At 42.7% G+C, this 23,207-nt stretch overlaps 2 protein-coding genes across 2 annotated transcripts; both read right to left on the bottom strand.

Annotated features, from left to right (window-relative positions):
• Positions 1-6,678: 6,678 nt before the first annotated feature.
• slc52a3-2a (solute carrier family 52 member 3-2a) lies at positions 6,679-8,830 on the bottom strand (the record flags this gene model as incomplete). The annotated part of the gene is made up of 3 exons (XM_079232462.1): positions 6,679-6,888; positions 7,033-7,156; positions 7,818-8,830. The coding sequence occupies 3 exons, from the start codon at positions 8,828-8,830 to the stop codon at positions 6,679-6,681; spliced, it is 1,347 nt and encodes a 448-aa protein (XP_079088588.1).
• A 4,812-nt stretch (positions 8,831-13,642) lies between these two features.
• slc52a2 (solute carrier family 52 member 2) lies at positions 13,643-17,230 on the bottom strand (the record flags this gene model as incomplete). The annotated part of the gene is made up of 4 exons (XM_079232459.1): positions 13,643-13,864; positions 14,369-14,492; positions 14,633-15,485; positions 17,101-17,230. 4 exons carry the CDS (start codon positions 17,228-17,230, stop codon positions 13,643-13,645), a joined length of 1,329 nt encoding a protein of 442 aa, XP_079088585.1.
• Between the last annotated feature and the right edge of the window lie 5,977 nt (positions 17,231-23,207).

The raw sequence follows: 23,207 nt of genomic DNA, 5'->3' as shown, positions 1-23,207 counted from the left end.
CGCCTCAACAACAACAAATGCTTTTAGAGGACCAAAACATGTTTATGTCTTTTTTTCTGCAGTTTGTAAATGATTCAGTGCCTTTTGAGTTGTGTAATTTGTATATACAGTGCTTCAGTTTGCATATCTGGCTTTACAGAGAGACATAAGAGAAGTGCCTTTTTGACTGGAAACAGAAAAACGTGTTCGACTCCATTAAGATTTTCTACAGCGAGATAATGTACCGTTTGCTTGAAAGAGGCAATAAATGGTAATTGTGGGATAAAGTTAATGCTAAAAGAAGGTGTCACGGTAGCACAATTGAAAAATTGTCATTAGCCACCAAAAGCTGCTGGTCATAGCAGACCAAGTGAGGCTCTAGCAACAAAACCCAGAGTGTATTGGATTGAATTGATCAATAGTGTGTTTTATCTCAAGAGTTCAACTTTTCATTTGTAAAAGGAATTTTGTCTCACTTTAAATCATATTTTGTCAGCCTTTGTTTTCGACAAATCAAGTTAAGGTTATAAAAAAATGAATACATTTTCTATATTTGCAACCAACAATAAGCACTTAACCACTAAACTCGTGGTTTCACTTGTAGTTTGTTTCGTTTAGGGGCCATGCTGCTGTCACCTGAAGTCACAGCAACAATGGCAAAACTTTTCAGGTGATTCAAAGTTACCCAAACTTCATACAGAGTTCTTATGTCGTACAGTACACCATCTACGGAAGCCCAGAAAGGGAGGTGAGAAAATATGTGTTCTGTTGTTGTATTACTCAATTCAGCCACAAGAGGCTGAAGGGCACCACTACACCATGTTCTAAACGGGGCAAAGAGCGTTCATGTTTTCTTCCAGTGGAGTTTTAATTCCTCCACGTGCTCTAAACACAAGGTACACATACATAGTGTGTTAGCAAGTTATGTAGATTAAAACTCCCGTGGAGGAAAACAGGATTTTTTGGGGGTTATTTAGAGCATTGGGTAGTGGTGCTCTTTAGCCTCTTGTGGTCGTATTGAGTATTACAACAACAAACGCTTGACATAAGCAGGATGATGATCCTCAAAAATAATAAAAAAATGACTATGGCAACAACAAACATTGCCTCACTTGCCTCTCGTGGCTTCTGTAAAAAAAACTAAAAACGGTGTAGTCACAGAATAATGAGACATTTTGAGTCATTGATGTATGCATACTGACTCCAAATACCATGAACTTTGGAGTAAAGGGTTGGCTACAGTCATACTGGTTTGACTTATCGGAGAAGAGAGCTAGCCTGGAAGCTATGCAACATGCCGGTGGTCTCAAGGAATGTAAATGAGAAGGCCTCTAACCCGATGAATACTTAATAAGTGAACAGCAATACAAATATATAAAAGTTTTTTTTGTGTGTTTTCATATTTATTCTCTTAGCATGTGCTCCGTTTATCCACATTCATCATTCACCTGTTTCCCATGGTTCCCTACATACTGTGGTTTATCTACTCCTTAGTTTGCTCTCTCATAGTAAACCTGAACGGCCTCACACACTTTGGCTCCCAGGTTTTATTTGTATTTATGAGTCTTAATCCTTGTAATTGAAGCCATACTGGAATGTTTACCGCGGAGATGTGTTGTTGTTGTTGGTGAACAACTCATAATTCTGCTCTGTGATCTATTTTTGTGTATTTGTCAATAAAAAAATCTTCATCTCTTTCATGTGATTGATCGTTTTTTTACCTTTAGTTCGATCAATATATACTCTGTGTGTCCTCGCATCCCAGCAGGGAGATTATTGAGGAAGACGCCTTCAGATTCGACTTACATGTGGAATTATCTCCATCATGGTTACAGCTGCGCTGGGCCGGATCGTATGTTAAAGGCCACACCGACGGTTTTGCATGCAACGCATCGCATACAAAGCATGTTTGACGAGTCAGCATAATGATTTCTGTTCAGAAATGAGCAATGCGTTCATGAGAAATGCATCCGCAAAAGTCTTCCAGCGTTTAGCGGGCTTTTTGCAGTTTGAAGTCGACGGTCGTCAGTTACGCAAATTCCAGAGCGGATGACCAATAGAGCTTTGGATGTTGCGTACGAGAGCACCTTGTTCTGAAGTCTATTCTTCAGAATCCAATGCTGCTGTTGCGCAGCTAATGTCATGCAAACGGGACACAAGAATCTTTTGGACTACAGGCTGCAGAGAGAGGCAAATAAAATATAATAAAAATAGTTCCGTCCATGATAGTGAGTCCCAGTGAGCGAGCCCACTAGCTAGCTTACGGCGAGCCCACTAGCTGGTTTGCGGCAAGCCCACTAGCTAGCTTACGGCGAGCCCACTAGCTAGCTTACGGCGAGCCCACTAGCTAGTTTGCGGCGAGCCCACTAGCTAGCTTACAGCAGTTACAGCTGATAACGGAGCATCCATGACGCTCTAAATTTGTAATTTAGCACTTTTAAAGCAGAAACCAACCTCACATCTACAAAAGAAAGCCCACAACTATTACACAATGACCTCCCGATACTCGAGTGCATCCACATTTACGCAGCGTTTTACTCTTCCCTGCCACCATGGTTGTCAGTGTTTTATAACAACTAAAGAATATCAGCGTTATATGAATCTTCATGATCGATAACTCCAGTGAGAATAACCCCTCTAGTTCAGAAACAGCCCCAACATCTACTGTTTCTCTTGCATGATGTAATATCCCTCAAGGCCCCTCCGGAGCGCAGGGTGTGTGCTACACTGCCACCGTGTGCTCTGCAGCATCTCCTGCACGGGGAATGACTGACGAACGCCACTGAGGTTTGTGGTCGTGTGCGTTTTCTTTTCTTGACCTGACTGTCACAGACGAACCTCCTCCACCGAAACTCTGGTGTTAGGAAAATCAGGGCGTGATGTTTGTTTTTGCTGGGCTGCCTCGCACCTGCCTCACACCTAATATGAAAATCAGGACTCATTTTTACCTAAACCGTTGATTTAAACAGCACTCTTTGGGAAGGTCCGAGCAGCAGCTGAATACACCTGGTGAGCTCTGACTTTGCAAGTGTTGAGTACTAAGTTATATATAATTATATGATTATCGGTATACTTGACAGTTCAAGAGCTAGGGTTATGACTCGGTTTAATATTGAGTCTTCAATGTTTCATATATCTGCTTATACGTCTTTATATGAATGTAGCATCATGTATGAACGTGTATAATATATGGTTTCATTACCAAACAAAGAATTCTGGCAGCACAGTGCTTTTGATTTGACTTTCTTTTTCTACAAACTCCAAACAAGTATTTTTGAGAATCAAGCGATTTGCTTTATTCTGGTTCAAGATATACTGGAATACAAAATAACTAATTTGTACTGGAGAAAAGATTTACTTTATATTGCATCGGAGTATTTTATAGAATTTAAATTGTACAGAAAATACTGTTTGGATTTTCCTGAAAAGATTACAAGTTCAAACCCTTCCAGCCGAGAAGGAATCCGAGGACGTTTGTGCATTTTCCAGCACAGTATATGTCGCTCTGTATTTATGTTTCTTTGCTTTCATACTCAAAGATAAAACTAAGAAAATACTTAGACTTAGACTTTTAAATGTCCATCACTTGTTTCTTTCAGCTCTATCCAGCTGTCTGGTAGGATGTTGAATGACACCAAAGTGTGTGTGTATGAGAAGAGCCAGATCGTGATCCTCTCAGTGGTCGACATCGTCACTCTCCTCATGGGAGAACCGGTGATCGTCAAACTGCTGTGGATCACCTGCACGTCCAAGAAGACGACAGATATCCTGAACATCAATTTAGCTCTCTTCCACAACGTGCAGTACTTGATCTCCATCTTCCATCTCATCTTTGTGGTATTGGAGAAACAAATCCACACTCAAATCTCCCTTTTTTTGTTAGTGTACGTACAAGTCGGGGGGCCAATGGGTCTGACCTTCATCTGCCTGGAGCGATACGTAGCAGTGAGCCACCCCACCTCGTACCCTCTGCTGAAGACCTACCGCTTCAGGGAGCTGTGTGCCATGACGGTGTGGCTCCTCTCCGTGCCCCTCGCTGCGCTGACTGTCTTGGCTCCGGAGTCTGGCTTCTCCCTCAAGGATCCCGAGGCGACAATTGTCCCGACCTGCGTGATGATAGCCATGGCCGCGATGATGTTCTGGTGCAGCTTCAGGATTGCCAAGGTGCTGAAGAAGTGCAGCCCGGGCCGGGACGAGCTGCACCCTGTCAAGAGGAGAGCCCTGATGACGGTCCGTGCCACCGCGACCATCACCATGTTCTGCTACTTCCCAGTTACTTCAATCCAAAGGGCTGCAAAGAACTTTGACGGCCTGAATGAATGTATGCTCACGTCTACGTATGTATTCTTGCTGTCTATCGCGAGTGTTGTGCATCCAGTGCTTTACCTCTCCACCCAGGGAGAGCTGTTTTACTACTTAAAGGTTCTCTACTGGCCATGCAGAGCATTAACAGCTCAACAGCCATCTAAGTAATGCAGTAACGGATCATAATAACAACTATTATCATACATATTATTATAATTATATGAAAATAATAATAATCATAACAACAACAACAATAATAATAATTATATGATATAATGATATTAATATTATTATTAATAATAACTGTATTCATATTCAATCCTTTAATACAATAAATGCAGCACAAGTTGTTCAATAAAGGAAGCTAGACAGAATGAATATTTAAAAAGTCAGAAGTAAACGAAGACCCACCCAATTCCCCGCTGGATGCTAATGCCGTACAGGTCTCCATCACATCATGACAAGCATTATTGGTGATCTGAGCTTCCTCGCGCTTTGTTGACGTAGCCAGGCCGGCGGCGCGTGCCTTTATGTGTCACCCTGACATCGCCTCTTTGGCCCATACGGTGTTGAAGCATCGAGTCTCCATCTTGTTTTTTGAAACCCATAAGTAACATGAGAGGGTAAAGAGCACCGGATGCTTGTGGCGTGTGGAGGCAAAAGATGTGCTCAGAATTTCGACTTTAGCAGCTTTAAAGTGAGAAAAATGAAAGCCAGATAAGTTTTCTTTTAATGTTCTACTAATATGAATAACAAATGGGACAAGGCTTAGCAACATATCCATCTCTTCAACTCTGACGGAAGGTAAATTGGTCTGCATGCAAACCAAACATTATTATTTATTCATAAGAAACAACATCATCTGACCGTAGAAATCTGTTGTAGACTTTGGAGCGAATTTTAGTTGCCTGAAGAAATGCAAGATGGACGTTTAGCCATAACAATAATGCTTCGATGGAGAAATGATACCAAGGTAGGGTTAAACCAAATGATTCACCGCTTTCAGCCTCTAAAGCCAAAATGAAAAGCAAAGAATGAATAATGGAGTATGGAAATGAGGATATCATATGAAAATATTTTGTAAATTAGGAGATTTTACAGATTGGCCTCTTGCAGACTATTTTTTTAGAAAACTATACATTTTACAATGAAAAAAAATATTGTTTGATGGTTTGAGCTGCATCGCCTGTATGAGTCCTGTGGCCGTGTCTTTGGTCTGGAGGTCGACATATAAAGAAGTGTGTTGTGTTCTTTCAGTAGTGTTTGAATTATATCTGTATAGTGCAATCTCATATCATAGAATATACTATGAATATGGCACATGTAAATGAAAAAATGTGATTGCAGAATTATTATTTTACAAATAATGAGTTTCAATACAACGTGAGTGTGTTTTTATACAAACAGTATAGTCAGATGTATGACAGATACTTTCAATACACAAATAAAGAGGCTCAGTCAACAACTTGACAAATAAGAGAGGAAAGCACATGTGAATGAGTAAAACAAAGAGCAAATATGCATCTGTATTTTTGTAGTAACACCAGTCTTTATACAAATGTATATTCTCATGGAATCTATTGGTGAATCTGTAAATGCTCACCCTGCTTATTTGTCAATTCAAGGACTTTTGCTCCTGGCTGATAAAAGTTGTTTTTCTAACATCAAGGCAATGATTGTAATTATGGCTATATAGCACACCCACACATAGCAGTCAGGGAAGCACTGTACTTAAGTACAAATTCAACATACTTCTACTGTTTTTGAGTATTGATGTCATACTTCTCCTCCAAGAGGTGAGCATGGTCCTGTTTACTCCACTACATGTCTGTCAGCATGATAATATAAAAAAAAAGATATCCAAACTTGGGGATTTTGAATGTTTGTGATAAACTGAAGGGTGAAGTGTTTCCTTGTGTGTTGAGAAAAGTCTCCAACTTCTTGAGCTAAATAAACTACTTAAAAAAAAAGTGTGTTGGATCAGCTGGAAAATGCATCTTCAGGATGCTATAAATGGGCTGTTTTGTTCTATACTTCTTTTTTTTAGATACTTGCTTCCCACAGGACAGCAATGCTACAAACATATGCTGATTTTATAGAACAGTATGCATTGTTATAGATTAAACTATAGCCAGTCGGATAGGAGTTAGAATACAACATATGCATTAATACAGTAATATATATCGTAATATGAATCCAGATACATTATATATACATACATACACACACATACACGAATAGTGTTCGTCCTGTCCGAAGCACCGCAGTCTGTATACCATATATTATAGCTTTTCTTGTAACACATGGCGTGCTCAGATTCAGACGTTACAAAAAAGAAGAGAGAAAATGTTCTCCTCCGTTGAATATCTAGGTTCAAACGTGGATGACGAGTCTTTATTCACATCTGGTGTTGCACGGGTCCCCGGATGAGAAGAAGCTGTACACGCTGACCGCGGGAAACATGGTCACGGCTCCCAGCAGGGAGCCCAGCTGCACTACCGCTCCGCACCACACGAGGGCGCTGTGGCCCTGGTCGCGCAGGATCAGCCCAATGATCACCTTCACGTAGGACAGAGTGAGAACAAACAGGACCCAGGCCAGCACCTGAGGAGGGAGGAGGGAGGAAGGAGGAAGGAGGAGGGATGGAAGCTGATACATATCTCCATGTGTGGTGCATGGATGTGGTGTTTCGGTAACGGAACATGGAGGTGACGTTGGGTAAATGAGGCCGAGCAGTGTCCTACTCACAATGACGACGCCGCCGGAAGTTTCATTCACCAGCAGCGGACACGGGCTCAGCGCTGCCATGCTCATTATAAAGGCCCCGACCCCGCTCCCGGTCACCGTGAGAGCTCCCATCAGCAGCAGAGATCTGCGGGGAAATGAACTGTCGAGTTTATATAGTCTTACACAAGTGTTTATTAATTAATTGTATAATTAAAGAAAATAAGGCAGGTTGATCTGTGTTTCAATTAGTTGCAGCTCCACTGGGCTGCTCAGAGAATGATGCGTGTGTTATTTTGATGAGCACATTCTCATCCAAACAACTGAATTAGTCCTTTAGGTTTATGTAGGTAAAAACTGACGATGTAATATTATAATACATCAAATATTCTACCCAATGTATTCCTACACATTAAATTGGACTTTATTCCTAAACAAGTTGGGGATCCAATTCGGTTTCCGATAGAAGTCAACTGTGAACTTTTTTGTCAGCATCTTGAAACAAAATACTAATAATATGCATTCTGCACAGACGAGTCGCCCCCTGCTGGACATCAGATAGAATGCAAATATTAAGACACTTCTACGATGACATTTTGGACAAACAACTTGACTGGTTGGCAGAGGCGTAATAATGATAGTTTCTGATGCAAACTGAGGATCTATGATAGAGGGTCTCGCAGGCTGCTCAGTTTATAATTATTAATCTTTCATAGTTATTATTATCTTCAAGGCAAATTTGTCATTTTGAGCTATTGAAATCAAATTGACTAGTGTCATTAAAAAGGTGAATCAAACCACACACTGACCTTAAGGGGAAGAACATGGCGATGAAGCAGGCGAGAGGGTTTGCCACAGCAGCCATGGTGGCTGATAAGTGATAGGCGTTGTTCCCGTACGGCAGGCACGAGTAGGACTGCACCGAGGGAAGCACCACGTTGGTCAGAGCGTTGACCCAGGCCAGGATCACAAATATGTAAAACACCTGCGTCCAGCTGTACAAGCCGGTACCAAAGCTGCTCTTGCGCTTCTGGCTCGCAGGTCTGTACGGATCCATCATGGGCTTCTGCTCCGCCCACTTCCTGTCCCGCTCAGACTCGTCCTTCCCCCTGCTGGTGTGTCGGCCGCTGGGGCGCTCCCTGGCCACGGCCGGGTGGTAGTTCAGCAGCAGGAACGCCGCCAGGCACACCAGCATCATGGCGCTGAGGAAGAAGAAAAACACCTCGGCGGAGAAGTTGGCCGGCTGATATTGAGCCTGCAGGTCAAAGGTCACCGAGCTGTCGGAGGAGTTCAGGGTGTGGTTCGAAGACCGGGTGCTGTTTATGCAGCGGACCACTCCGACTCCCTGGACCAGAGCCACCAGGGCGGGCAGCAGGCCGCTCAAGCCCTCCCCAATGTAGTACGTGGTCAGGTACTGAGTCTTGAGACGCATCATGAAGGGGAGGAAGGTGACGGAGGAGGTGCAGTCGACGGTGGCGAGGAAGAGAGTCAAGACGAGCAGAGCCACGCTGCGAGGAGCGCCCGCCATCACCACGGTCTCCTTCCAGAAGAAAGCCAGCAGGAAGCTGGCGGCGGTGCCCAGGCCGATGATAGTGTATATGACGGCCGCTTCGTTCAGGGCCCCGGGCCGGAAGCGGTGCATCAGGGTGACGAAGAGGGGCCCGACGTTGGCCATCTGGATGAGGACGGAGAGGTAGGAGGGCAGGTACCAACCCTCGGGGATCTGGGGGACGATGAGGGGCAGCTCCACCCACAGGCCGTTGATGGAGACCCAGGAGCCCATCCCGAACAGACACGCCAACAGGTGGGTGAGAAGGGACATGGTGGAGGTGTGCTTCTCGTGCTTGGAAACACATTGATTGATTACAGTTAGTTTGATCCAAACTTTATCAAATGAACTCTGACCTCAAGTCTGAAACTGTAATTTACTGAAATTATTGTTGCCGTCCGTGGCTTTGTGTTCAAGTTTTTAGTGAAATATCTTAACAGCTACTATATTGATTGCTATGAACTCTGTTACATGCATTCATGTTCCCCAGATGATACATCCTATCAACTCAGGTGGCCAAACTCTTTTTATGTGGCTGTCCGATCCGTGGTGGTGGTACATTGAAGCGGTAAAGTCCTCAGTGTGTGTGCTACATCGCCAAAATCTGATTTCTCCCGCTTGCTGAGCCGTGCCGGCAGTGCCTACATGTACCAGGATGCACTGCGCGCCACCTTCTGCCTAACGTCCGCCTCGATGCCCCCTCTGTGACCCCTCATTCCTACTGGGCAGCAAGGAAGTAAGACACGGGAAACTTCTGTTGGTCTTGTAGCACGCACTGATGTATCAATAACACTGATTGGACATTCACATAAAAGGTGACAAATGTTCCCTTTAGCTTTTAATTTAGCACTATAATTGGGTTATAAGTTTATCATAAATACTTTGCTAATCAATTTGTCCAATATTTTTGGTATATCACCAAAGTCTTGCAAAATCCTTTAATTGCCTCATGCATTACCTGTGTTTTGACATGTTAATAACTAAGAAGGTGACACGTCAGCATGTGGGCTGCTAACGATTTTTGTCTTCGTCAATTGAACTGTGGATTATTATTTCCTCAACTAATCAATTGTCATTTTGTTTATAACAATTCAGTAAAAGGTTAAACAGGTAAATCAGTGTTTCTCAAAGCCCAAGATGGCGTCTTTAATTGTCTTGTTTTGTCCACAACTCAAAGACAGTCGTAGAGGAGGAAAGAAACCAGAAGATATTCACTTTCAAGAAGCTGGAATCAAACTTTTTCTTTTCTCCTGAAAAATGACTCAAACCGATCATCAAATAGTCAGTACATTTATGTAATAGTTGAGAACCAATTGCTTGAAAGAAATGAAGGCGGCCTTTTATGCAAACCAGACAGTACTACTCTCTTAAAGGGACAGTTCACCTCATAGTCTTATTTATCTCTCCATGCATATTGTTTTTCAGTGAAACGTATTGAGGTCGAGTTATTGTTATTCCAGTACAATGAAGCTCACTGTACTAGTTTGTGGACCTCAAATTGCCAAATCTATAATCACACATTCACCTGAACGTCCACGGACGTCTCAGCAGTTCAACTGAAAACCGCTTTCTACTTAATATTCTTGGAAGAAAACGCAGGGTTTTGGCTGAGAAAGCCTGAGGATTGTTTGTTGTCACTGCTGAGGATTTATTTTACAGGTCCGTCATTTCCTAATGTGTTTGTATAAATGTATTTTCTAGAAAGAACTATGCAATTCCTTAAGAATTATAATACAGTAAAGATGTATTCAATGTATTCAGTTAGTGTAACTAGAGAATCGTGTAGTCGTCGCACAGCAGGTCAACTGAACACATCCACAGGCACTGAACGTCAATCTTTATGAAGAATAAAGCTTTCAGAAATAAATCAATAATATGAATTATTACGTTGGGTTCAAATAGAGCCATTCTCTCAAACAAAAACTATTTCTTTTTAAATGAGCAGATTACACAGTTCTTTCAGGGAGACGTCTGGGGAAATGATTCAAGATGGATGGACCTGTAAAGTATTATAGAGTAACTATATTTGCAATAAAATGTTGATTAGCTTTGGGCATTTTGAGCGCCTGACAAATGCATTTTATTGTCGATATCTCCAAATCTCTGCAAATCACACCTAAGCAGTATTTATGGGAAGACGGCCTCCCTGGTAAATCCTGGGGACAAAAGGCTGGTCCACACAAGGTTAACCATTAAGATGAAGAGTTACAACATGCCTTTAGGTCAAGGATGGGGGAACTCGGTGTAAGGGTGGTTATAGTCAAAGTACTGCAATGTGGAGATTATAAATTAAAGTCTGTTCATTGGTTTCTTCATTACCGATGGGAGAAAACTCTATTCATTGTATGGATGACTGCATCATCGCACACATTACTGTGTCGAGGAAGCATCCCTCTGCCAGCACTTGTTAAACGGATCCTGCATTGGGTTAATGTTTACTGTCCTCCTGTGCATCCTGCCGGCTGCAAGATGAACGATGAGTGTTTTTTGTGCAGATTCTCTGTCGCCAACGTGAGCAGAAACGTGAGTTCTTCCACGTCCGCTTGTTTTCCTCTGATCACAGGCAGGGTGCGGGTTAAACCCGCTTAAAACACCAAGCATGCAGCAAAGTAAAACATGACCACCTACTGCTGCGGCAACTGTTGCATAACCTGAGAAAACATTGCTTATTGGGAAAAGAGTCTTTGATCGGTGCAAAGAAAGACAAAGTCCTCAAAGCAGAGTGTTAAGCAAAAACTAAATAAAAAAAGAATCAAGCACAATCATGATTTTTAGTGAGTGATATTCAGCATATAGACAGAATATTAATCATCAAATACATCTGTTTCAAACACCCACACGTTTTGATTGATAGTCTTAACATATTAGATGGAGAAAAATAGTTTCCCTGTTGCACACACACACACTTTTAAACAAGTTCAGTGAATGAAATGCATCCCTGCAGATACTCACATGCTGCTCCCTGGAGAGTTTGGAGTTTTCTGCAGAGAGAAGGAAGCCAAAGTCCTTTGCAGTAAACTTTCTGCGTGTGTGTGTGTAAGCGGGATTAAACCCTCCTCTGGGACGTGTGTGTGTGTGTGTGTGTGTGTGTGTGTGTGTGTGTGTGTGTGTGAGCATGTAACCATGACACATGTCTGACATAACCGCTCATGGTCTCAACCTCACGTACCTTCACCGTCACGACTTTGAGGATGAACCGTAAACATCACATGTTGTGTTTTGCAACTGCATCATGCAGTTTATTTGGGGGTAATTCCTTAAAGGCATTTTCTTTTCTTTTTTTTATGAATGAGACGGATTCAAGAATTTGTTAATTCTGCTTAAGGGGATCATGGGAGCAAGAGGTGAAAATGGGTGTTGACATAGTTCAGCTACACAACTTGAAGGTGGACTAGTTATTATAAAACCCCCAGGCACTTAACAAAAACAACAACAAAAACAAGGATTCATATAATTGTATGAAAACAAAAAAGTAATTTTAATTAAGTAAAAGTTCAACGTTTTAGGGGAATGCACCTTTTCTCTTTGCCAAGAGTTAGTGGAATATGAATATCACTCTCATAAAGGTTACAAATGAGGCAACAACCAGTTAGCTTAGCTTAGCATAAAGTCTAGAAACAGGGGGAGATGGCTTGAATAATTATTTGATTTACCTTAAGAAAAAGCCAGACAAGCTGTTTCCCCCTTTTCAGTCGTTATGCTAAGCTAAGCTAACTGGCCACAGCTTCATCATTTGCATATGACATGAGTGATGTTAATCTTCTCAGCAAACCTTTGGCAACAAAAATGAAGCGCACTTCCTAAAATGTTGTAAAATTCCTTTATTATCACATTTTGGAAAGTAACTAGCAATGTTCTTAAATATCTACTTTATTTAAATATATACTTTATGCTCCAAATAAATGAAGGGAAACTAGAAAACAACTTTAGATGAGTAGCTTTATTGTTTACAAGTTATTTCATAGACTTTATAATACATGTCAACATCAGCAATTTGACAATCAATAATAAAAAAAAGAATCCACACAAAATGGCCATCATGAAAGAAAAGCACGTCAATCTCTGAACTGTTCAAACCATTACTTTATTTAAAGTCACAGAATTTAACAGCTTAACAGATATTCCTCCTGTGCAGAGTGTAAGCTGCACAGTAGCAGCATGGTTAATAAAAGACCGTACAAAGGACAAAGGACACGGAACGGCCGTGTTTTATAAAGTTCAACATTTCTCAGGCACAGAAATTAGTTTGGCATGAAATCACTGCATCTATGAACTGTGTGTTTAACTTGATTAAAAATCACACTGAAGAAATAATAAAAAATATTTTTGTCATTTACTTACAATTAAAGCAAAGAGGTAGACAAACATTTGAAAATAGACAAAAAAAGAAAGAAAAGAAAACACTACTTTCCATTCTTGGTGAGTAGTTAGGCCTGTCACAACAATTACATTTAAATTCCAATGTCTGAATTGCTTCTTGCACTATTAGGCTTTTATATTATCATTATATCAGTGGCATATAATTGACTTGACAATAACACCATTAATTGCAATTATATGTAGGACCATATATATATATATATATATATATATATATATATATATATATATATATATATATATATATATATACATACACATATATAGTCCAAAGAAATGAGTTACTGTGACAGGCCTATCTGTAGTTTCCAACTAGTAATGTGTGTATTTCACATTAATTAGATTGAGCAACCAGTGTGGATGAATAAGTTAATGATTGTGTCCCTGAGTACTTTTTTTTTGGTCTGTTGTGGGGAAAAAAATCCCTCAGCTGCTGTTTCTGCAACAGAGATTCAACATACCACACAAAGCACTTGTGGTATTACTACCTCATGTGTGTTTTAACTTCCCTTGGCCAATGTGCAGCATAACAATGCTCCCATTATGGAGGAATGTTTTCTCCGGCTATCAGGAGACGGACGATCGGAGGCCAAGACAGATCTGGTTCTTCTGGAGCCCCACAACTCTGTTAAAACAGTCATTTCCCACGTCGAATGAATAGGAGCTGTCTCTAAAAAAACATTAGAAAAACATGACATATCTAAGTTATGTGTGTGGAGAAGTGCAGTTATTCACACATTCCTGAGCCCGCTCGAACACGGGGTAGACGTTGACCAGCGGGAACATGGTGAGGGCTCCGATCAGGGAGCCGGCCTGGATGGAGATGCCGCACCACAGCAGGGCGGCGTGACCCGCCTCGTGCAGCAGAGTCCCAATCACCACCTTCAGGTAGGAGTAGAGTCCGATGAAAATAATCCAAGAGATGACCTGTAGGGGGCACAAGCAGGTAGCTGAAATCAGTGGTGGACACGGTGGACGGGGAGAAGAAAACAAACAGGAGGCGTTAGCTTCTGTGTCTGAAGGATCTGATATGATGAATATCAACGGTGCGTTCCAACACCCGTACGAGCATACTACTCAGTATGTAGTGTGCGTCTTTTTGGCAAACTGCACTTGACTCTACTAGCGCCAGCGCGCTTTTCTGGCTCTTCTGACCCACAATCCTTTGCACAGCAGATGTATGAGCATGTACAAGGTGCTGTGTTGTCATGGCCCAGTTGAATGCATACTGCATGCAACAGTACACACTTTGAAAGCAGCACTGCAGTATGTACTAAAAGTTCAAACAGACAGTTTGCTGCTCGCGGTGACGTTGGCATTTGTTCTAAATGTTGCGCAGGCTGTGTTGTCAAATTGGTGAAGAGTGTTTCTGCATTTTTCTTTTAACATTTTAAAGGATACTCAGCTTTAGAAATATGTATTTCCACTCACCACTAAGGCCACGCCAGCAGAGGTTCCCAAAAGTGGAGGGCAGGGACTGAGGACTGCTAACGCCATGAGATATGCAGCAAATACTCCTCCTGCTAAAAACAAGAGGCCCAGACCCGTAGAGGACCTGGAGGACAACAACGGGGCAAACCATCAAAACACTGTCGCTGAAATCATTTTAGGAACAAATGGTCACAGCTATTAAATGTAAAAATAACTGTCTTACAGATATCTTAAAATGAATGCACGTATCCTATAAGCTCTCACCTCAGGACAATAAACATAGCGAGGAAGCAGGCCAGTGGGTTCGCTATGTTGCCCAGGACCACGGAGAGGTGAAAGGTCATGGACCCGTAGGGCAAACAGGAGAAGCTCTGCACAGACGGCAGGACCCCGTTGGTGAGGGCGTTGGAGATGGCGAGCAGCGACAGCAGGAAAATGTTCCGCCGCGTCCAAAACGTCTGCGGCTGTCCCTCCACCTGCACCTGATCCTGATCCTCCGACACCGGCGTCCCCCCGTTGTGCAGCGGGTGCGTTTCCTCTCCGTTTTTTGCCGCTGCGTTGTCCGCCTCCTGTTGCGGTGCGTTTTCCTGCGACTTCGTCTGCCTCTGCATCAGAGCCTGGAAGCTCAGAGCCGAGACGGCCAGCATGACGCACAAGAACCAGAAGAAGTTCTGCGCCGGGAAGTTCTCCTTCAAATACTCCGGCTTCACCGTGCCGTTTACAGTCGGGCACTCCAGCTTGCTGACGCCTTGCCCTAAAGCCACGATGCAGGGGAACAAGGCGCTGAAGCCCTGGCCGATGAAGAACGTACGGATGTACTGAGGGGGGTACCTGAACATGAAGGGCAGGAAGGTGACGTTGGAGGTGCAGCAGACCAGAGACAGCACGAAGGTGAAGAGCAGGAAGAGCAGTGACCTTTCACCTCCGGCTATCGTGACGGTGTGGGACCAGAAGACGGCCAGCAGAGCGGACGCCACGACCGCCAGCGCCTGGATGCAGTGGATGACCAGGCGTTCGTGCAGGCGCCCCGGAGCGCAGTGGTGCGTGACGGTCACTGCTATCGGACCCACGTTCCCAAACGCTATCAGCACTGAGAGGTAGGCAGGCAGGCTCCACCCTAAGACAAGGAAAGACAATTATCCGTTAGGTCAAAAATAACATCATATTCAATATAGTTGTTATATCTTTCAAATAAAACAATATGACAATGTTTTGCGATTGACAACTGGTGCTTTCAGAAATGTTAAACTTATTTTTACACATTCAGAATATCTTTTTTTAGGCTGTTACAGTGATAACATCCCTTCATACCTCATATTGAATACACAAATTCCTTGAACGTGAAAACATACATGGCAATAAATGGTTCTGATTCAAGTTAGGATTTCCTGCAATTACAACCATCAACAAACAAATTAAATTAATTAATCTGCTTGCAAGACATCTATGAGAAAGCACCACTAGAACCCATTGTCTCTGTTTTTAAATTAATTACTGGATTAATTATTTTTACGAATGGATTGACCTTTTTTCAAGTTGTAGCTGGTGGAGTTGCTGCTGCTAGTTAATATAACGTTAATCTGACCATAACAATAATACAATAAGCCATGCTTTGTCTACAGCTGCCATATAAATGTAGTGAAATAATGATTTTAATTCTCTTCTGAAATGTACTGAAGAAACAAGAAAGTGTCCAACTACACTGAGTACAGTAACTACAGTAACTGCACTGAGTACAGTAACTACAGTAACTGCACTGAGTACAGTAACTACAGTAACTACACTGAGTACAGTAACTACACTGAGTACAGTAACTACAGTAACTACACTGAGTACAGTAACTACAGTAACTGCACTGAGTACAGTAACTACAGTAACTGCACTGAGTACAGTAACTACACTGAGTACAGAAACTACAGTAACTACACTGAGTACAGTAACTACAGTAACTGCACTGAGTACAGTAACTACAGTAACTATACTGAGTACAGTAACTACAGTAACTACACTGAGTACAGAAACTACAGTAACTACACTGAGTACAGTAACTACAGTAACTGCACTGAGTACAGTAACTACAGTAACTACACTGAGTACAGTAACTACACTGAGTACAGTAACTACACTGAGAGTACAGTAACTACAGTAACTGCACTGAGTACAGTAACTACAGTAACTACACTGAGAGTACAGTAACTACAGTAACTACACTGAGTACAGTAACTACAGTAACTACACTGAGAGTACAGTAACTACACTGAGAGTACAGTAACTACAGTAACTGCACTGAGTACAGTAACTACAGTAACTGCACTGAGTACAGTAACTACAGTAACTACACTGAGAGTACAGTAACTACAGTAACTGCACTGAGTACAGTAACTACAGTAACCTGCACGAGCTGCCTTCCCCAAATGTTTTAACTCCATCACTGGAGGAGGAAAAGACGCGGGTTATCCTGGTTATTATTTATATTGATAGATACTATTCACGTTATACCCGGAAATGCAATGCACTTCTATACATTTAGCGGTGCTCGAGGTAAATGTCCAGCTAACGTTAGCTGGATTAACGTTCACGTTATTTGCTAACGTCACGAGCTCGCGCTCATGTCCCAACTATTTAACAATAAAGCAAAGGGTCCAAACGGAGTGACTGTGTTATGACAAAATATTTAAACTAATAGGCCAAATCCAGATAAGGTGAACATGTGTTATCTCTCGGCCACTGACCTTCGGGCAGCACATTGACAATCACCGGGAGCTCAACCCACAGACTGTTGACGGAAACCCACGAGCCCATGGCGAACAGGGCCACCAGCGCGTGGGTCACCGCCGCGCTGCTCCACCAGCTGCCGGACATTGTGGCGCTGACTGCGGCCAAAAGAACACGACGCGGAGGACGGGTCTGCGTGAAACCGTGACTGCGTTATTCCCATTCAGTCTTCCTCAACTTGAAGAATGGTGGATCCTTACGCAAAGTTCCCGCCCCTTCTGTTGCCTTCGCTTACCCCTCGTAAATGCCAAGTCATGGTTGACATTGTTTGCCTATTCACTCTTACAGACGTAAATTGTGCTCCAATTATATTATTTTCTCGTTTTTAATTCAAACATTTAGCTATTTATTGCCCGTCCATCGATCTATTTTGTGTACTGGTTGTTGCCCACAACATCGTTGCCAACAACATTCCTTAACTTAACCGTTACTGCTGTGCGCCTGTAACTCTTTTATGCTCGGTTTATTACTCCTTCAGTTTTCCGAGGAACTTGAAGGCACCATTGTTAGAAAAAACCCTCATGCGCTGTGACAAGCGGGGTCTCAGAGACAACTTATTAAAAAGCAACTGTTTTGTCTTCTCTTTCTTTTAAGGTCATTCATATATATATATATATATATATATATATATATATATATATATATATATATATATATATATATATATATATATATATATATATATATAAATATATAAGAGAGAGAGATTAAAAACTGCATAAGCAATTCCAATGTTCAAATCAAATGTTTGTGCATATTAAGGCGTGGGGACTAAGAATCATAGTGGGTTTGGTTTCCTTCTTTGACAGTTTCTTAAATAAATACACAAACCAAGGCCTTAACATTTAGCAGTGTCAATAAGCCCCCCTTTCTTCTAGAAGCATTGCTGTCGCATGTGATGCCGAGTATTTCCACAAATACTCCTTAAAAACAAGAGTTATTGTGTGACTTACGCCTATAACAAAACCCTGACAGATGCTGGAAAATTATCTTGAACTAGAGCAGATTTTTTTTTAAAGACTGAACCCTTGTCTCAATAACTAGATTAGTGAAGGAAACACCAACTAAATATGAACAAAGATGTTTATTCCGTCAGTGGTTCATACATCTTTTAAGTCAGCAGTGGTTATTGACTGACCTTGAATAAAAATATACATTTTCTTCTCAGCAACAAAAAGGTAAACTTTCATAAAAAAAAGCCGTGTTACAATACAGCACCATGCCAATTAGTATGGAGGCAATATTTAAAGTATAATAATCGAACTTCATGATTTTCAACTTGCGATGCAATAAAAGCTCTCATGTTCCGCCATTTTCACTCTGACCATCTGCAGCATCCTGCGGCGGGGCTTGGATGATCAAAGGCTTTAGTTTGGTCTTCCTGGGCGCCCAAACGAGAGAGTACCCGGGCTTGACTCTGGGAAGTGCGATTTTCAGCTTCATCACCATCTGTGTGGCGTTGCTGAAGGCGGCGTACAAGTTCCGGTCCGTGTTGTTCAGAATCATCTTCTGGTACAAGATCTCACAACGGATCGCCTCCCGTTTCTCAACGCGGGATTTCCCGTCAAAGCGCAGCATCATTTTGTCGACGTCTGGCTGCGACTTGCACGGCCCCCCGTTTCTGCTCACCGTGGCTATTATGTATTCCCGATCATTGTTCTCTACTACCGGTACCTTTGGCACCTTTTCTTTTTTGACACTTTTCTTTAACTCTGGACTGTGCTCGTCCATCTGGACAACTTGGACATCCTTTTTCGCCCGCCAACCGGAAGATTCACCGGAGCTGCCGTCAGACGAACCGGATCGGCCGCTATCTTCCTGAGAGATTTCCAAGCTCTTGCGCGAGGAGCGCTTGGAGAACTTTTGCTTCTTGTCCAGTAGCGGCTGGCTGGAGGGATACTCCGCCATCAAGACGGAGAACGTGCAACTCACCAGCCGTGAACTCAGCTCTGGTGAAGGGACGTTCGAAAATGTTCCTCCTGGCAGGAAATCCTTGAGGTGTTCCTCAGTGACGGCCGCAATCACCTTTACCGTCCTCTTCAGGCACGCTCTGATTAAGTCCCTGTTCGTGTGCCACTGGCCACAGAAATAAAACACTCCGTCAAAGGTTTTCTCCTGCAAGGGGAACTGCAGAAAAACATTTGTGTCGCCTTCGGGCTCCAGCAGTGTTGACGGGTCTTTGGACCAATCAAGGAACTTTTGGTAGAGACAGAGCATGTACTGGCTGAAGAGCGAGTACTCGGCTCCGCTTTTCAGGAGCTGCCAGTAAGGGCCGAGGATTTTGCAGTAAACGATGGCCAGAACACACACAAGGCTCTGAATCACAGAGTCGCCGGCATCGGCAGCGACACACTCCAGAATAATGTTCGGGCACTTGTCGTTGTTCATCGACAGCAAATCGGAGAAGAAGAGCGACATCTCTTTGTGATGGTGGGTGAGACCCGCCGCCGATTCAAAGTAGTTGGTGAATCGATTCGACTGATTCACTGCAAGCCTGGAGGGGTTTCTCTTCTCCTCACAGAAGGCGACCCAGTGCTTCCTGTAGTTCTGCGTGCCGGGGACGCTGGGGCTCACGACGTCGCAGGCCATGTGGATGTAGCGCGACGTGGCACTTTCGGACAAATTCACAAAGTCCTTGAACTTCGGGAGCTTGTCGCGACCGAGTTTCTCTCCCGTCGACAGAATGATCTCCTTCTCAAAGCTCGTGATCTGCTGCTCCACGGCGTCGTGCATCTCGACGAGGAAATTGGCGTTGTAGTTTAAAAACACCACCGGATAAACGAGCGACACGTCCTGACAGAGCGAGTCGAGTTTTTTCTCAAACTCTGCCATGGCCGGATGCTCCTTGCACGTCAGAGCGTACTGATTTTTGAGGAGATCCAAGCAAACCTGCTTGCACGCTCCGTTCTTCCCACCGTACATGCGCGACAGCTTTTGAACAGACAACATGGCAATGTCGAGCAGGTTCAACGACTCTTGTTTTTCATCCGAGGTTCCTTCTGCACTGTTGGATTCGTCCATATCCTCGTCGCTCTCAGCGACCTCGTCTTGCAGGATTCTTTTTCTCCCACGCTCTCTGTTCATCTCCGACTCGTCGTCTTGCATGATCTCGTCGCTCTCGTATTCCTCCTTGATTGTAACCTTTTCGTAAAGTATGGCCTCCTCTCTTTTCATGCGTTTCTTCACGATAAATCTTGGGATCTTTTTCCGCACCAGTTCAAACGGGCTCTGAAGCAGATTTTCCATCGCTGCATTCCTCCTGTGACTCCTCGTCTCATAATTGCGGTAATGCAGTTTTAACTTTTTTATCTTGGCCCTGAGGACTTTATATTCCTTTTGAATATTCCCATTCTTACAGAACTCGGGGTTGAAATTTCTAAGCCAAGTGACTAAAACAACCGGTGCAATTTTCTCCCTGGTGACAAAGTTGCTCAACTCGAGAATCAATCCATTTGTGACTTCGATCGACTGCGCTCCCTCCGAAAAATCCCTCATTTCCAGAAGATGTTGCCGTTCAACTCCTATGCTGTCGCATATGGGGCCGACAAAGTTAAAGTTGGCGTCTGATTCTAGGAAGGTCAGCCTCGCATCACGTCCGAGACTCAACGTCGTTGCGATGCCTCTTTCAATCAAACGACGAAAGTCAGCCGACTGATGTCTGGGGAAAGTTTTCGTGAGCCAATTTATAACGGCCAGCCAGGGAAAATTATTGTCCTCTCTCATCAGTCCTACTTGAATCAAAAGTCTGTTCTTGCACAGTCCCTTTTCCAGCTCGAGCCCTTCTCCCGATTGAGGACCAATGAAGTCTGCAACAAGCTTCCAAAAGTACCCGTCTCCTGAAAAAACAAGAAAAGTTGGAAAGTGAGCAGAAAAGTAGTGCACGGAGAAGGTTGCTAAAACATGGTGCGATTGAACCAGATAAAATATGTATTTGTGAGTTGGGAAAAATGGCAATGTAACCACTGAAGATGCAATGTTTTGAGTTAGTATTGGGGTTGTGCTATAAATATACAATAATGCAAAGAAAATACTAAATTAAGTTCAGTATTACATGTATTATTGTAGAGAATTAGGTCATAATAGCATCGTTACTACTTGGCTTTTTACTTACTCAGATTATCTTCAGCTATAGCCGCTTTACCACAAAGCGAGAAATTTCGGCCCTCCTCCATTGTGTGCTGTTTTAAAACAGAGGCACACAGAAATAAAAAAAAGTTGCAATCATCAGCATCTAGAAGCAAAATTGAATAGTTAATTTGTGATTTTGATGTCTATGGCTGTTTTACAGAGGAAACAAACAAATCTGGAGACCAATACCACCACAGAAGTAAGACAATAATAATAATAAGTAACATTTCCTTATATTTTCATTTAGTTTCATATCGTAGAGGTGAAACGGGCACTGAAAGTGTCATACTTTCAGTGTTGTCCTGGTGAATCCCTGCAGATGAAAGGCTTCCCGTCGGCATCAGTGTGCACAATGACCCCAAGTTGAAGAAACTCTTTTCCTTGCCTGAAAAAAAGAAAATAAATTGCAAAAGTTGTCCATCATTTAACTGGTCGTTCCAATTTACATTAATGTTGCTAAATTGATCTAAATATTCTACCATCTTAGGTAGTGCTGTTGAATGGTATTGTGTTGTAAATTAAAAGGTGTCCCTTAAATTTGGTCCACCCTGGTTGATGGACAGAGGACGGACAGTCCTCATCGTAACACACCACAGGCTACAGCTGACCATCATGTCCAATCGGCACCTCTCCAAAACAGTTTCAACAGAGGACTGTTGTATTAGACTGCATTATTGTATGAAAGGTATACGCTGGAAATTAGTGTAGATCTGGTTACTTAGTGTACATCTTTTGAGCCCCCCACCGCCCTGGGATATCCCTTATTAGCTGTACTCATGCGATAATAATACTATTATTTATGTTCATAATGAATAGCAACCCAACACAATCTATGTGGATCACTGGCGCTAACGATGTCCAGGACGTTACGGAAGGCGCTAATTGAGGCGCTCACGTTGCTCTACCTCTGCATGCTAATGTTAGCCTGTTTTTGGAAGCAACTCGCTAGTGTTTGTACCAACTTTGCCTGCACGACATACAGCATACTAAGCTACAATACTCCTTGAATAACACCAGAGCAGAAGCGCAATGCTGCATGCAGTAGCTTTTATAATTCACTTTAAATGTAAGAGCAGTAAAAGTGGCATTTAAAACCGTAAGTTCTTACCCGGAGACTACACCACCGTGAAACTCGTCTTGGTTCCTGATCTGCACAACACAGCGTGGTGAAGTCGCAACAGAACAGTGAACTGGTCAGTGATTGGATAGTTTTATAGGAGGCGGGCTGTTGTCGAGGTTTACACCAATCACAGAGGGGATGTGAAATGCATTGTGGGTCTACGACTGAGACTGGAGCTGAAGACTGAGCCGCCTCGGTGAACTAGCAGCAGGTAATGCAAAATAGCAACATAGTAAAACAAAATTAATTTTAGAAAACATTACTTTTAATAGAATTTATTGTTTAAGTGGCAACAGCTGCTATGCCATCGTTCTGCTAGGGTTCGTTAAGCTACATGGTGACTCGTTAGTTGTACCAGTAACGTTAGCTTAGTTAACGTTAACAGCCTATTTTATTATTTTTGCTAACGGCTAGTTAACACATTAAGGTTGCTAGACATTGGTGTTGTGATGTGTATATGTTTAACTTAGTTTGTATTAAACGCCTCAGAAAACGTTATATTATCATGATTTATTAACTAACGCTAAATCTTGAATGGATGTGACTGTTTGGGCTTCCGTTTACAAACAATCGAGGATGCGCGCGCATGTTTCAAAATAGACAACACATCGGAAAACGACCAAGTTAGTGTGTAAAACTTAAACTCTTCGTTCTCTATTATCAAGATTATTTTTAATGCGCTAAACGTTGGTAGACGACTAAAACAGTACCCATGGAGTCCTACAGTGTCATATATATTGCAGGAAAGCCCTGCAGCGCATAGTGAATGCAGCTGGAAGGATCATCGGTGCCTCACTCCCCCTCCCTCCCCTCCCT

Source organism: Taurulus bubalis, assembly GCF_910589615.1.
Source record: "Taurulus bubalis genome assembly, chromosome: 16".
In the NCBI taxonomy this organism is placed as follows: Eukaryota; Metazoa; Chordata; class Actinopteri; order Perciformes; family Cottidae; genus Taurulus; species Taurulus bubalis.
This window is presented reverse-complemented; position numbering and strand designations above follow the sequence as displayed.